General features: G+C 41.6%; 1 protein-coding gene across 1 annotated transcript; it reads left to right on the top strand.

Annotated features, from left to right (window-relative positions):
• Window positions 1-1,409: 1,409 nt before the first annotated feature.
• Window positions 1,410-11,482, top strand: LOC142896693 (myosin heavy chain, fast skeletal muscle-like). The gene is made up of 40 exons (XM_076038537.1): window positions 1,410-1,448; window positions 1,547-1,769; window positions 1,906-2,049; window positions 2,135-2,291; window positions 2,409-2,436; window positions 2,522-2,633; window positions 2,710-2,802; window positions 2,887-2,950; window positions 3,045-3,143; window positions 3,264-3,367; window positions 3,450-3,588; window positions 3,717-3,835; window positions 3,923-4,072; window positions 4,160-4,330; window positions 4,437-4,743; window positions 5,010-5,083; window positions 5,194-5,281; window positions 5,368-5,485; window positions 5,583-5,706; window positions 5,791-5,927; window positions 6,039-6,294; window positions 6,432-6,674; window positions 6,761-6,937; window positions 7,025-7,170; window positions 7,267-7,357; window positions 7,448-7,837; window positions 7,927-8,053; window positions 8,141-8,259; window positions 8,343-8,539; window positions 8,658-8,841; window positions 8,937-9,102; window positions 9,261-9,385; window positions 9,505-9,813; window positions 9,894-10,097; window positions 10,180-10,305; window positions 10,411-10,581; window positions 10,669-10,773; window positions 10,851-10,946; window positions 11,042-11,173; window positions 11,363-11,482. Exons 2-40 carry the CDS (start codon window positions 1,566-1,568, stop codon window positions 11,378-11,380), a joined length of 5,814 nt encoding a protein of 1,937 aa, XP_075894652.1. The 5' UTR covers window positions 1,410-1,448; window positions 1,547-1,565; the 3' UTR covers window positions 11,381-11,482.
• The last annotated feature ends 1,479 nt before the right edge of the window (window positions 11,483-12,961 follow it).

The following is a 12,961-nucleotide window of genomic DNA, read 5'->3' on the forward strand; positions in this document are numbered from 1 at the left end:
TGGAGATGGCAGTTGCTCCTGAAAATTATCCCGGACTTTATTCTAATTAAATTATCTGTCAGTCAAGTATTTAGTCAGTATCTCAAACATCTAACTCAAATCTGGCCCACTCAATTTATCACTGAAAATGTTAATGGTAGTTGGGATTGGAATATATTTTTGATGTTGAATGATGTGTGCTGGCAATCCTTCCGATATCCCTTCCAAGTGGACATATAATACCAGTTCAGCATTTATGGAGAGACCATTAGCCTGTATTTTATATGTCCAGTAACCTTACACCCGGCATTCAACAAACTTAAAACTCATTACAGGCTGTGATATCAAAATTAAAAGGACACAAATGCCGACCATATGACGACCATAAACTGAATTATTCCTATTAAAGTTTTGGGAAATAAATTATTATGACACCAAAGACAATAAAGAACACTTGAGTGGATGTCATGTAGAGATGTAATGTCATACTCAGCACTTAAAAGCAATTTTCTATAAGTTATGATCACAATAATTTTCCTAGTGCCAGTGCGTCATTAATTTTCAGAAACTGATAATCATTATCATCAGCTTTATGTCATGTCTTGTGTCATGTTGACACTGAATTATCAAATGAGGCAAAGCACATAGAACTTTATTTTATGATTAAACAATAAACTTAACACTGTACTTTTTATATGTGACTAAGTATCCTGAACAAGCTCAATACATTTTCTAAGCATGCAAAGCATTTGTATTCAATATTTCTTACTTTAGGCTAAATGTGCTTCAAAATTATTATTTAAAATGTATATTAAATATTTATTTCAAATCCATAAGCTTCCAAATAATAATTGTCCTTTCACAGAAATTAATGAGTGCTGAAGAATGTTCATCAACAGACTGTGTGACTGACAACCATCAAAGTGTGAATGCATTCCTGACCAAACTCAGTGGACCACTTATGCTGAGGAGGCAGACTGGTTGTATATATAAGCAGCAGCTCCTGACATCCAGCCCAACTGATTGGCAAGAAGGGCAGGTGAGTGCAGCTTTTCAGACAGCACTGTTTCACTGTTTATGTATCATAAGCCTGATTTGGCAAATCAGAAAAATAAGTATATATATACATGTTTTAAGTTTGATAAAGTCACTTAAAAACAAATGACTATTAATACTACAAATAGCTAAATGTTGATTAGCTGGTGGTTTTCTGATTGCATCCTGACATTTAAGCTGTTATAAGAAAGTGATCAAGTGCTACAAGAGAAAACATGGATTAGCAATGTTTGCAAATAGTTTCCAGAGCATTAGACACTTTTAGATTTTACATAACAGAACTTAGAGTAATTTGTGGAAAATTCTATGTGGCAATTATATATACTTTTACTTTAGGTGGTGCTAATTTTGTCTGAATATAGTTTGTTTTCTTTCAACAGGGCATCTAAAAATTTCTTTTTACATCTGGGGAGGTAAACAACCCTTCATAAGTAATCAACTGTTAAGGAGGAGCTAAGTGCAGGTTCTGTGCGGAAATTATAATTTGTGTTTAAAACTTTCAAATTATCAGACTCCACTAAGCCGCCACCATGAGCACAGACGCGGAGATGGAGCAGTATGGCGCGGCCGCCATCTTCCTCCGGAAGTCTGAGAAGGAGAGGATTGAGGCCCAGACTGCTCCATTCGATGCCAAGTCCGCCTTCTTTGTGATTGACCCAGATGAGATGTATGTGAAGGGTAAACTCATCAAGAAAGAAGGTGGCAAGGCCACGGTTGAAACAGACGGAGGAAAGGTATGTGGATTACAGAGTACAGCACAGCAGAAACTAGTTAGGCCTCAACTGTGTGTGTGTGTGTGTGTGTGTGTGTGTAAATTAAAATCTCTCTTTATTCTGTCTCTAACATTCAACGTTTCCATTTTCAATACAGACAGTCACTGTAAAAGAGGATGACATCCATCCCAGGAACCCTCCAAAGTTTGACAAGATGGAGGACATGGCCATGATGACCCATCTGAACGAGCCCTCTGTGTTGTTTAACCTCAAAGAGCGTTATGCATCATGGATGCTCTACGTAAGTCTAATTTTCCTTATCTATAAGACCTGAATAATTAACAGCGATATGCAAAAAGATGGTAACCTAAGATCAATTGTTCCAGACCTACTCTGGCTTGTTCTGCGTCGTCGTGAACCCCTACAAGTGGCTTCCTGTGTACGATGCTACGTGCGTAGCAGCATACAGAGGCAAGAAGAGGATTGAGGCCCCACCCCACATCTTCTCCATCTCTGACAATGCCTATCAGTTCATGCTCACTGGTAAGATCAAAGCTATTGGGTCTTCAATGGAAAAATTTGAAACTGATCATGACACATTTTTATAATTGAAATCAGCAAAGAAATTCATGTGATGTGTGTGTTCCCCCCCCCACTCAGATCGTGACAACCAGTCAATCTTGATTACGTAAGTATAAAATTAATTTAAGGTAAAGCTTTCTATGCTTTATGACAACAAAGGGAATTCTGATAAACTGTTTCATCTTCTCCAGCGGAGAATCTGGTGCAGGAAAGACTGTCAACACCAAGCGTGTCATCCAGTACTTTGCAACAATTGCAGCTATTGGATCTAAGAAGGCTGAGGCAACAGCTGGCAAGATACAGGTATGGTTGATTAAAGTAAAAGATGTTGTAAGAAGATAGAACTGTATTGAAGATTTTCTCTTAAATTCTGTCACAGGGCTCTCTTGAGGACCAGATTGTTGCAGCTAACCCTCTGCTGGAGGCCTATGGTAATGCCAAGACTGTGAGAAATGACAACTCTTCCCGTTTTGTAAGTACCAATATAATTGTAGAAGGCTGAAAAGATATTTGGATGAGTGCATGAATAATAATAATATTAATTGTGACTGTGCAGGGTAAATTCATCAGGATCCACTTTGGCACCAGTGGCAAGCTGTCCTCAGCAGATATTGAAACATGTAAATTGAGCTAAGCCATGACTCAGTGCATCTGAGTTTTGCCAAACATTTAGTTAAAAATAGTGCAGTTTTCAGTTATACATCTTCCTCTCAGATCTGCTGGAGAAGTCCCGTGTCACCTTCCAGCTGTCTGCTGAGAGGAGCTACCACATCTTCTACCAGCTGATGACTGGGCACAAGCCTGAGCTGCTGGGTAGGTGAAATGAATACTAAAACTAAAAATTGGTTATTGTCAGTAATATCATATGTAGAAGGAGATGTAGTTATTGTAGTAACTGAAGACTTAATGATAACAGTCATTTTGGTTTTGCAGAGGCTCTTCTGATCACCACCAACCCCTATGACTATCCAATGATCAGCCAGGGTGAAATCACTGTCAAGAGCATTGACGATGTGGAGGAGTTCATTGCAACTGATGTGAGACGATAATTTACTGTTTAACATGAACAGGAAATGTCAAAAGATGTTTCGTGTTGACAATGTATAATTCTCTCTGCAGACTGCTATTGACATCTTGGGTTTCAATGGTGAGGAGAAAATTAGCATCTATAAGCTGACTGGAGCTGTGATACATCATGGCAGCATGAAATTCAAGCAGAAGCAGCGTGAGGAGCAGGCTGAGCCTGATGGCAATGAGGGTGAGGACAAAATAATACATTGGTGCCATGTATTTGAACATCCTGCTTTTTTTAAACTAAAAAGCAGGATGTGTGGATGCATTTTATCCTCAATAATTTCATGTTTTGTTTATGATTCTTTCGATTAGTGGCTGATAAAATCGCCTACCTATTGGGTCTGAACTCAGCTGACATGCTGAAAGCTCTGTGCTACCCAAGAGTCAAGGTCGGAAACGAGATGGTGACCAAAGGTCAAACCGTCCCACAGGTAAGACGGTAGAAAAATAAAAGAGAGAGTTTTCATTTCATTTTGCTGAAACAAATTGATTTGAAACTCCTTCATTAAAACGTCTAGGTCAACAACGCGGTCAGCGCTCTGTGCAAGTCCATCTATGAGAAAATGTTTTTGTGGATGGTCATCCGTATCAATGAGATGCTGGACACAAAGCAGGCCAGAAACTACTTCATTGGAGTGTTGGATATCGCTGGATTTGAGATCTTCGATGTGAGCTGTCTCATATTTCTCAAAGACTTTCAGGATTAATCCTCCAATGAAAAGTGAACGACAATAAATATTTTCTTATAATTACAGTTCAACAGCTTGGAGCAGCTCTGCATCAACTTCACCAACGAGAAACTGCAACAGTTTTTCAACCACCACATGTTTGTCCTGGAGCAAGAGGAGTACAAGAAAGAAGGCATTCACTGGGAGTTCATTGACTTCGGTATGGACTTGGCTGCCTGCATTGAGCTTATTGAGAAGGTAGGTGTCCATGCTGATAGGTGCAATATTTTCAGATCCAAAATCGTTGGATCCTTGTCTTGATGATATGTTGACTGAAACTTGACTAAATTGAAATTGTTCTCAGCCAATGGGCATCTTCTCCATCCTTGAAGAGGAGTGCATGTTCCCCAAGGCCTCTGACACAACCTTCAAGAACAAGCTGCATGATCAGCATCTTGGCAAGACCAAGGCCTTTGAGAAGCCAAAGCCTGGCAAGGGCAAAGCTGAAGCCCACTTCTCCCTGGTTCATTATGCTGGTACAGTGGACTACAACATCAGTGGCTGGCTGGACAAGAACAAGGACCCACTGAATGACTCAGTTGTTCAGCTCTACCAGAAGTCTAGTAACAAACTGCTGTCCCTGCTGTATGCTGCACATGGTGCAGCTGACGGTGAGGAGCTCGTATAAGGAAAACACTGACTGATGCTATTTACATACTGGACTGCAAAAATGCAAATTATTTTGAATCCAATACTAAAATGTACAAATGCAAATTGTTTTAAATGTATTTCTAAAATGGACATATGAGTTTTAATTGGGTCATGTGACAGAGTTGCACAAAATATCTTAAGATACTTAATTCTCAAAACATTAAAAGAGTTAGAGTGTTATTTTGTAATATGTATTAATTTTTGTATAATATGGTATTTTCAATAGAGGCAGCTGCAGGCGGCAAGAAGGGTGGAAAGAAGAAGGGTGGTTCCTTCCAGACTGTGTCCGCTCTGTTCAGGGTATGAATGCTATAATTTCAGCCCTATTGTTTAGATTCAAGGAGTACACTTAAGTGGACAAACCAGATTAATTTACAAGACATCACTCTGACATGTTCTCCCACCCACAGGAGAACTTGGGTAAACTGATGACCAACTTGAGGAGCACTCATCCTCACTTTGTGCGCTGCCTGATTCCCAATGAATCAAAGACCCCAGGTAAGACAATCATGAAACAGTCATCACTACAATGTGTTAAAAGCCATGGAAAGATATTTTCAATACAATGTGTATACAATATTCAGGTCTCATGGAGAACCACTTGGTCATCCACCAGCTGAGGTGTAACGGTGTGCTGGAAGGCATCAGAATTTGCAGAAAGGGCTTCCCCAGCAGAATCCTCTATGCTGACTTTAAGCAGAGGTGTGTATCACTTTAGAACTTGAGTTGTCTGATTTGTAACTAATGTGAGAATAAGAAATAGGGGAAACTAAACAAACCTTTTCACTTTATCTTACAGATACAAAGTATTGAATGCCAGCGTCATCCCTGAGGGACAGTTTATTGACAACAAGAAAGCTTCAGAGAAGCTTCTTGGCTCCATTGATGTGGACCACACCCAGTACAAGTTTGGACACACAAAGGTACACGCTTGTACCTTCAAGTCAAGAGTCAAGTTGTTCATTGTTCAGAATGTCTTTTTAACTGGATGTTGCCTGAACTGACAGGTGTTCTTCAAAGCTGGTCTGCTGGGTACCCTGGAGGAGATGAGAGATGAGAAACTGGCTGAGCTGGTGACCATGACTCAGGCTCTTGCAAGGGGATATGTCATGAGAAAGGAGTTTGTCAAAATGATGGCAAGGAGGTACAATATTTATACACTAACTTATCTGAAATGCATTTATAATGATCTATAATCTTTGGACATCCAGAAAATCCTTGTACAGAAGTGGTGGTTCCATGTATTTCTTTTCAGGGAAGCTATCTTTAGCATCCAGTACAACATCCGCTCATTCATGAATGTCAAGAACTGGCCTTGGCTGAAACTGTACTTCAAGATCAAGCCTCTTCTGAAGAGTGCTGAGACTGAGAAGGAGCTGCAGCAGATGAAGGATAACTATGAGAAGATGCAATCAGACCTGGCTACTGCCCTGGCCAAGAAAAAGGAGCTTGAGGAGAAGATGGTGTCCTTGCTGCAGGAAAAGAATGACTTGCAGCTGCAAGTGGCCTCAGTAAGTAGATAATAATAGACTTCTCACAGACAATTTACAACTTGCAGTAACGTCCAACAGAATAAAAGAATGAAATGAAAATATTATTCCAGTCAAAGACAGAAAGGTAATTTTTGAATATTTTGCATGGAAATTAGGAAGTCGACAACCTCTCTGATGCTGAGGAGAGATGTGAGGGTCTGATCAAGAACAAGATTCAGATGGAGGCCAAACTCAAAGAGACATCTGAGAGGCTGGAGGATGAAGAGGAAATCAATGCTGAACTGACTGCCAAGAAGAGGAAGCTGGAGGATGAGTGCTCTGAGCTGAAGAAGGACATTGATGATTTGGAGCTCACCTTGGCCAAAGTGGAGAAGGAGAAGCATGCCACTGAAAACAAGGTTACAATTATTTCAAGCCAGTGTCATTCATAACACACTATACTGAAGAGAATGGCTGAAACAACACACATTTCACATTGTCATAGGTGAAAAACCTGACAGAGGAGATGGCATCTCAAGATGAGAGCATTGCCAAGCTGACCAAGGAGAAGAAAGCCCTCCAAGAGGCCCACCAGCAGACACTGGATGACCTCCAGGCAGAGGAGGACAAAGTCAACACTCTGACCAAGGCCAAGACAAAGCTGGAGCAGCAAGTGGATGATGTAAGGAAGAAAATATTGTATCAGCACTGATGGGGGTTTTTGAATTAAGTTCCATGACACAAATGTATTGCTGCTGATTTCACACAGCTTGAGGGATCACTGGAGCAAGAGAAGAAGCTCCGCATGGACCTTGAGAGAGCCAAGAGAAAGCTTGAGGGAGATCTGAAACTGGCCCAGGAATCCATAATGGATCTGGAGAACGACAAACAACAATCTGACGAGAAGATCAAGAAGTAAAGTTTCTCTTTTTCACTATTTCACACTTAACACTCAATGCAAGACTTGTGGACTTTAACAGCATAACCCTTATTATTCTATTGCACCTTCAGGAAGGACTTTGAGATCAGCCAGCTTCTCAGCAAGATTGAGGATGAGCAGTCTCTTGGTGCTCAGCTTCAGAAGAAGATTAAAGAGCTCCAGGTAATGTCAAAAGTCAACATTTATCTGAACAACAAAAGTTAATTCAAAACTTCCTGAAGTTCATAATGGTTTCTCCCATCCAATCTCCAGGCTCGCATCGAAGAGCTGGAGGAGGAAATTGAGGCTGAGAGGGCTGCTCGTGCCAAGGTTGAGAAGCAGAGAGCCGACCTCTCCAGGGAGCTGGAGGAGATCAGCGAGAGACTGGAGGAAGCTGGTGGAGCAACAGCAGCTCAGATTGAGATGAACAAGAAGCGTGAGGCCGAGTTCCAGAAGCTGCGTCGTGATCTTGAAGAGTCCACCCTGCAGCATGAGGCCACTGCATCAGCCCTTCGCAAGAAGCAGGCTGACAGCGTTGCAGAGCTGGGTGAGCAGATCGACAACCTGCAGCGCGTGAAGCAAAAGCTGGAGAAGGAGAAGAGCGAGTACAAGATGGAGATCGATGATCTTTCCAGTAACATGGAGAATGTGGCCAAATCTAAGGTATGTTTTTGGACTGGGTGGTGAGCTCACAAATGTGAAAATGTACTTCCAAATATGACAAAAAAAAAAATCCTCATAATGTTCTTTAGGGCAACCTGGAGAAAATGTGCAGAACTCTTGAGGATCAGCTGAGCGAACTCAAATCCAAAAATGATGAGAATGTTCGCCAACTGAATGACATCAATGGTCAGAAGGCCAGACTCCAGACAGAGAATGGTGAGTCACCTCTATTTTCAAAAATATATAGAATAAAGGGGAACCCTCTTATATGAAATAAGACATGACTGTGTTTCTGTGATACAGGTGAGTTCTCACGCCAGCTTGAGGAGAAGGAAGCTCTTGTTTCTCAGCTGACCAGAGGCAAACAGGCCTTCACCCAGCAAATTGAGGAGTTGAAGAGGCACGTTGAGGAGGAAGTCAAGGTATGAAAGTATGATTCAGTTTAGTTTCAAAACTAACAAGTGAATTAAACCATGTGGCTGACAATGAATTGTGTGCTCAACAGGCGAAGAACGCCCTGGCCCATGCAGTTCAGTCAGCCCGCCATGACTGTGACCTGCTCAGAGAGCAGTTTGAGGAGGAGCAGGAGGCCAAGGGTGAGCTCCAGAGAGGAATGTCCAAGGCCAACAGTGAGGTGGCTCAGTGGAGAACAAAATATGAGACTGATGCCATCCAGCGCACTGAGGAGCTGGAGGAGTCCAAGTAAATCAGAATTTTTACAATTCCTCCAACACGTTTGATGTGTCCTAACTGATAACTAAATAATTGTCATGCAATTAATGCTGATAATCAAAAATCCTCCATTGACTCATGACAACAGGAAGAAGCTTGCTCAGCGTCTGCAGGATGCTGAGGAGTCCATTGAGGCTGTGAACTCCAAGTGTGCCTCCCTGGAGAAGACCAAGCAGAGGCTGCAGGGTGAGGTGGAGGACCTCATGGTTGATGTGGAGAGAGCTAATTCTCTGGCTGCCAACCTTGACAAGAAGCAGAGGAACTTTGACAAGGTAACAAGAAACCTTCAATAAATAAAATAGATCCTAAATTGCCTGACAAACAAAACAAAGTTTATCTTGTTTTTCCATTATGCTCATTCATTTAGGTCCTGGCAGAGTGGAAGCAGAAGTTCGAGGAGGGTCAGGCAGAGCTGGAAGGAGCTCAGAAAGAGGCTCGCTCTCTCGGCACTGAACTGTTCAAGATGAAGAATTCCTACGAGGAGGCACTGGATCATCTGGAGACCATCAAGAGAGAGAACAAGAACTTGCAGCGTATGTCTACCTCTCTTCACTTTCAGCTATTACACCATCCAATTAATCTAAACGGTCTACTTAGTGTGTTGTTTCAGCTAAACCAAGACACAATCTTCTGCAGATAGGATTTTAAGAAAATGCTGTTCTAATTGTATATTAACCTGGTTCATTTATAGAGGAGATCTCAGACCTGACTGAACAGATTGGTGAGACTGGAAAGAGCATCCACGAGCTGGAGAAATCCAAGAAGACTGTGGAGACAGAGAAGGCTGAGATTCAGTCTGCACTGGAGGAGGCCGAGGTAACATCTGGATTACAGTTGGAGACCAGTATTTAGTAAAAAAGCAACCACCAATTGGCTTTTTATTATATGGCTTTGCACAAAATAGGTTTCACTATGTCTTTAATTTTTCAATCTAGGGAACACTGGAGCATGAGGAGTCCAAGATTCTTCGCGTCCAGCTTGAGCTCAACCAGGTCAAGGGTGAGGTTGACAGGAAGCTGGCAGAGAAAGATGAGGAGATGGAGCAGATCAAGAGGAACAGCCAGAGGGTGATTGACTCCATGCAGAGCACCCTGGATTCTGAGGTCAGGAGCAGGAACGATGCACTGAGAGTCAAGAAGAAGATGGAGGGAGACCTGAATGAGATGGAGATCCAGCTGAGCCATTCCAACAGACAGGCTGCTGAGGCCCAGAAACAACTGAGGAACGTCCAGGGACAGTTCAAGGTAGACCTTTAAGCATTATCTTTGTTTAGATATTGGGTGGGAGAAATCAGCAGGAAGTTACGATTACCATTTTTCGACAGGATGCCCAACTGCATCTTGATGATGCCATCAGAGGACAGGAGGACATGAAGGAGCAGGTTGCCATGGTGGAGCGCAGAAATGGCCTCATGCTGGCTGAGATTGAGGAGCTGAGAGCTGCTCTGGATCAGACAGAGAGAGGACGCAAAGTGGCTGAGCAGGAATTGGTCGATGCCAGTGAGCGTGTTGGACTGCTTCACTCTCAGGTTCGCATAAAAACAAATTGACCAATGAACACAACAAATGATATAAATCATCTGATCAAATTGCGGTTTGTTCGAAACTCAGAACACCAGCCTGATGAACACCAAGAAGAAGCAGGAATCTGACCTTGTCCAGGTTCAGGGTGAAGTGGATGATGCTATCCAGGAAGCCAGAAATGCTGAGGAGAAAGCCAAGAAGGCTATCACTGATGTGGGTTTGCATCCTTAGCTCAGAAATTTCGAAAACTTACCTGACCAACATCTGCAATTCACTGGCATTGAAACATTAACCAGAAACCAAACTCATTCATGCCAGGCTGCCATGATGGCTGAGGAGCTGAAGAAGGAGCAGGACACCAGTGCTCACCTGGAGAGGATGAAGAAGAACCTGGAGGTCACAGTCAAGGACCTGCAGCACCGTCTGGATGAGGCTGAGAACCTCGCCATGAAGGGCGGCAAGAAGCAGCTCCAGAAACTGGAGTCCAGGGTATCAACATCAAATAATATAAATCTGTGATTAAAGAAGACACTAGACTTCAGTATCTAAAATATTAAACGGCTTTGTCCAACTCAGGTGCGTGAGCTGGAGACTGAGGTTGATGCTGAGCAGAGACGTGGAGCTGATGCTATTAAAGGAGTCCGCAAATATGAGAGGAGAGTGAAGGAGCTGACCTACCAGGTAGGTTATCTTTAATCTTCCTGTAACAGCACTTAAAAATCCCATTTTCTTTAAATTACAAATGCAAATATGTGCAGACTGAGGAGGACAAGAAGAATGTGACCAGGCTTCAGGATCTGGTGGACAAACTGCAGCTCAAAGTCAAGTCTTACAAGAGACAGGCTGAGGAAGCTGTAAGTCAACAAAAATTCAGTGACCCTACATTTATTAAAAGTAATAATTGCCTATATTATTCATCTGCTAATTTAATTTCCCAACACTCACACAGGAGGAGCAGGCCAACACTCACATGTCTAAGTTCAGAAAGGTTCAACACGAGATGGAAGAAGCCCAGGAGCGCGCTGACATCGCTGAGTCCCAGGTCAACAAGCTGAGGGCCAAGAGCCGTGACTCTGGAAAGGTACCCTTTTTATTTCAACATTCTGCTGTGAGATTCATCCAAATCAACCTTTCAGAACCTCAGGGTTTAGTGTAGCCTAGTTATGCCTGTAAAAGCAAAATGTCATAACATATCAATAGTTATTGTGTTCCCTATAATATTACTACAAAATCCTGCATACAACGAGCCTTGTTTTTCCCTTTCTTTTAGAGTGACGCTGCTGAGTAAAATCTGATTCCGATCAAGGATTTCTACAAGATTCATACAATATGAGTCTCTATGGAATTTCTTCTTCAAATCTTCAATAAATAAGATCATTTATCAAGTTTACATGTGTTTTTTCTTTCTTGTCCCATTCTTACAGAATCTAAATACATCTGAAAAAGTCTAGCAATACTAATAGATTGTATTGTAAAAGTACATGCATTAAATCATGAAAGGAATAGAGTCAAAAACTACATGTCAGATAAAAGTTCATATGTTTTGACATTAAGTACAACTTCATGGAAGGCTGAGGTCCTGAAGTGGAGGTTTTAACATTTACCTTATGAACAAACAACTGAACACACCTTGAACAAAGATTTGGTAATGTAAAGTCCACTTTTACACAGTTAAATGCCTGAAAACCACGCTGTTCTTCCTCTTCATTTGCACTCTCTCTTATTATAATATTAATAAAATAACGAAACAAACGAAAAGCTACTGTGTACGCATAGAAAACAGTCATAATAATAATAATCATCATCATACGCTTATATTGGCACTGGCCCTGTATATCCGGCACAGGCAACATACTGAAAAGAGTCTAAGAATGAATTCACTGACAAGTTGATATTATGGTAGTACTTAACAGGGAGTCAGTGGAACTTGTAACAACGCGGCTTTCACTGTCATGGAATGACAATTGGTTTTTAAATAAGCTCTCAAACGCTACAGGAATTCAAGGCCTGTCCAGCAGCTACTTGCAGGCGATAGTTTCCGCTGCTCCACTTGGCTACAAGGGTAACTGTCATTACAGTATTGTGAATACTGGCAACAATACCCGGTGCTTCTTTCCAGTGGGTCCATCTGACTCACACAGTGTTGAGAGGTTTATATCAACAAATAGCAGGCTCATCATTATGACAGTCAGATCAGATGGTGGCAGTAATGCAAACAGTGAAGTCTGTCAGATTTATGTGCAAATTGAAAAACATAATTGAGTAGCAAACTCTTTGAAACAAAATTCTTTCAACAGTACATTGTTGAAGAGAGGGGTGGCGATAGTGCACATTGTGTCTATACGTAACAACAAATAAACACAAAATCAAAGAAGTTCAAGGTTCTCCTGCCTTGCAACTAAAGCCTCATAGTCTGCACAGGAAATGAGAGGCGCAGGTGTTGTTGGACCGTGGCACTGATTCTATTTATGATGACAGAGATACTAAGTCGCAGTCCATTTGAGTACAAAGATATTTTTAGGAGTGGCAACTGAACCATTTGATTTAAAGACAATATCCTTTTGTTTTGGAAGACAAGGTCACCTTGTCCTCGTGGGCACAGCTGTTTGTGACTTGTGAAAAAAAAGTTCCGCATGCAAGAGCAATGTGCTTAAACTTGGGAGAGTGGGGGAGGGCATGGGCAAAACTCAGCTGTTTGACACCATCCACTTTCTAAGACTTACTCTAGTCTGGGGTGCTTTTTTTGTCACAAACAAGTTGAATTATTCATTGTAGTGCAGGGCATAATTTATATACTTAACGGTGATCTGTCTTTTAATGGCAAAATGTTGACTTCTAGTTAAATAACCTTTACAACTTCTTCAAAGTA

This window comes from Nelusetta ayraudi, unplaced genomic scaffold (genome assembly GCF_046127955.1).
Source record: "Nelusetta ayraudi isolate G7.1 ecotype Tasmania unplaced genomic scaffold, CSIRO-AGI_Nayr_v1 ptg000057l, whole genome shotgun sequence".
NCBI lineage: Eukaryota > Metazoa > Chordata > Actinopteri > Tetraodontiformes > Monacanthidae > Nelusetta > Nelusetta ayraudi.

Excerpts from the sequence above, each read along its gene's own strand:
- LOC142896693 (XM_076038537.1), top strand. The coding sequence starts at position 1,566 with ATGAGCACAGACGCGGAGATGGAGCAGTATGGCGCGGCCGCCATCTTC. Across the intron at positions 2,951-3,044 it reads CTCAGCAGATATTGAAACAT|ATCTGCTGGAGAAGTCCCGT; the intron begins GTAAATTGAGCT and ends TCTTCCTCTCAG. Across the intron at positions 7,358-7,447 it reads AGAAGATTAAAGAGCTCCAG|GCTCGCATCGAAGAGCTGGA; the intron begins GTAATGTCAAAA and ends TCCAATCTCCAG.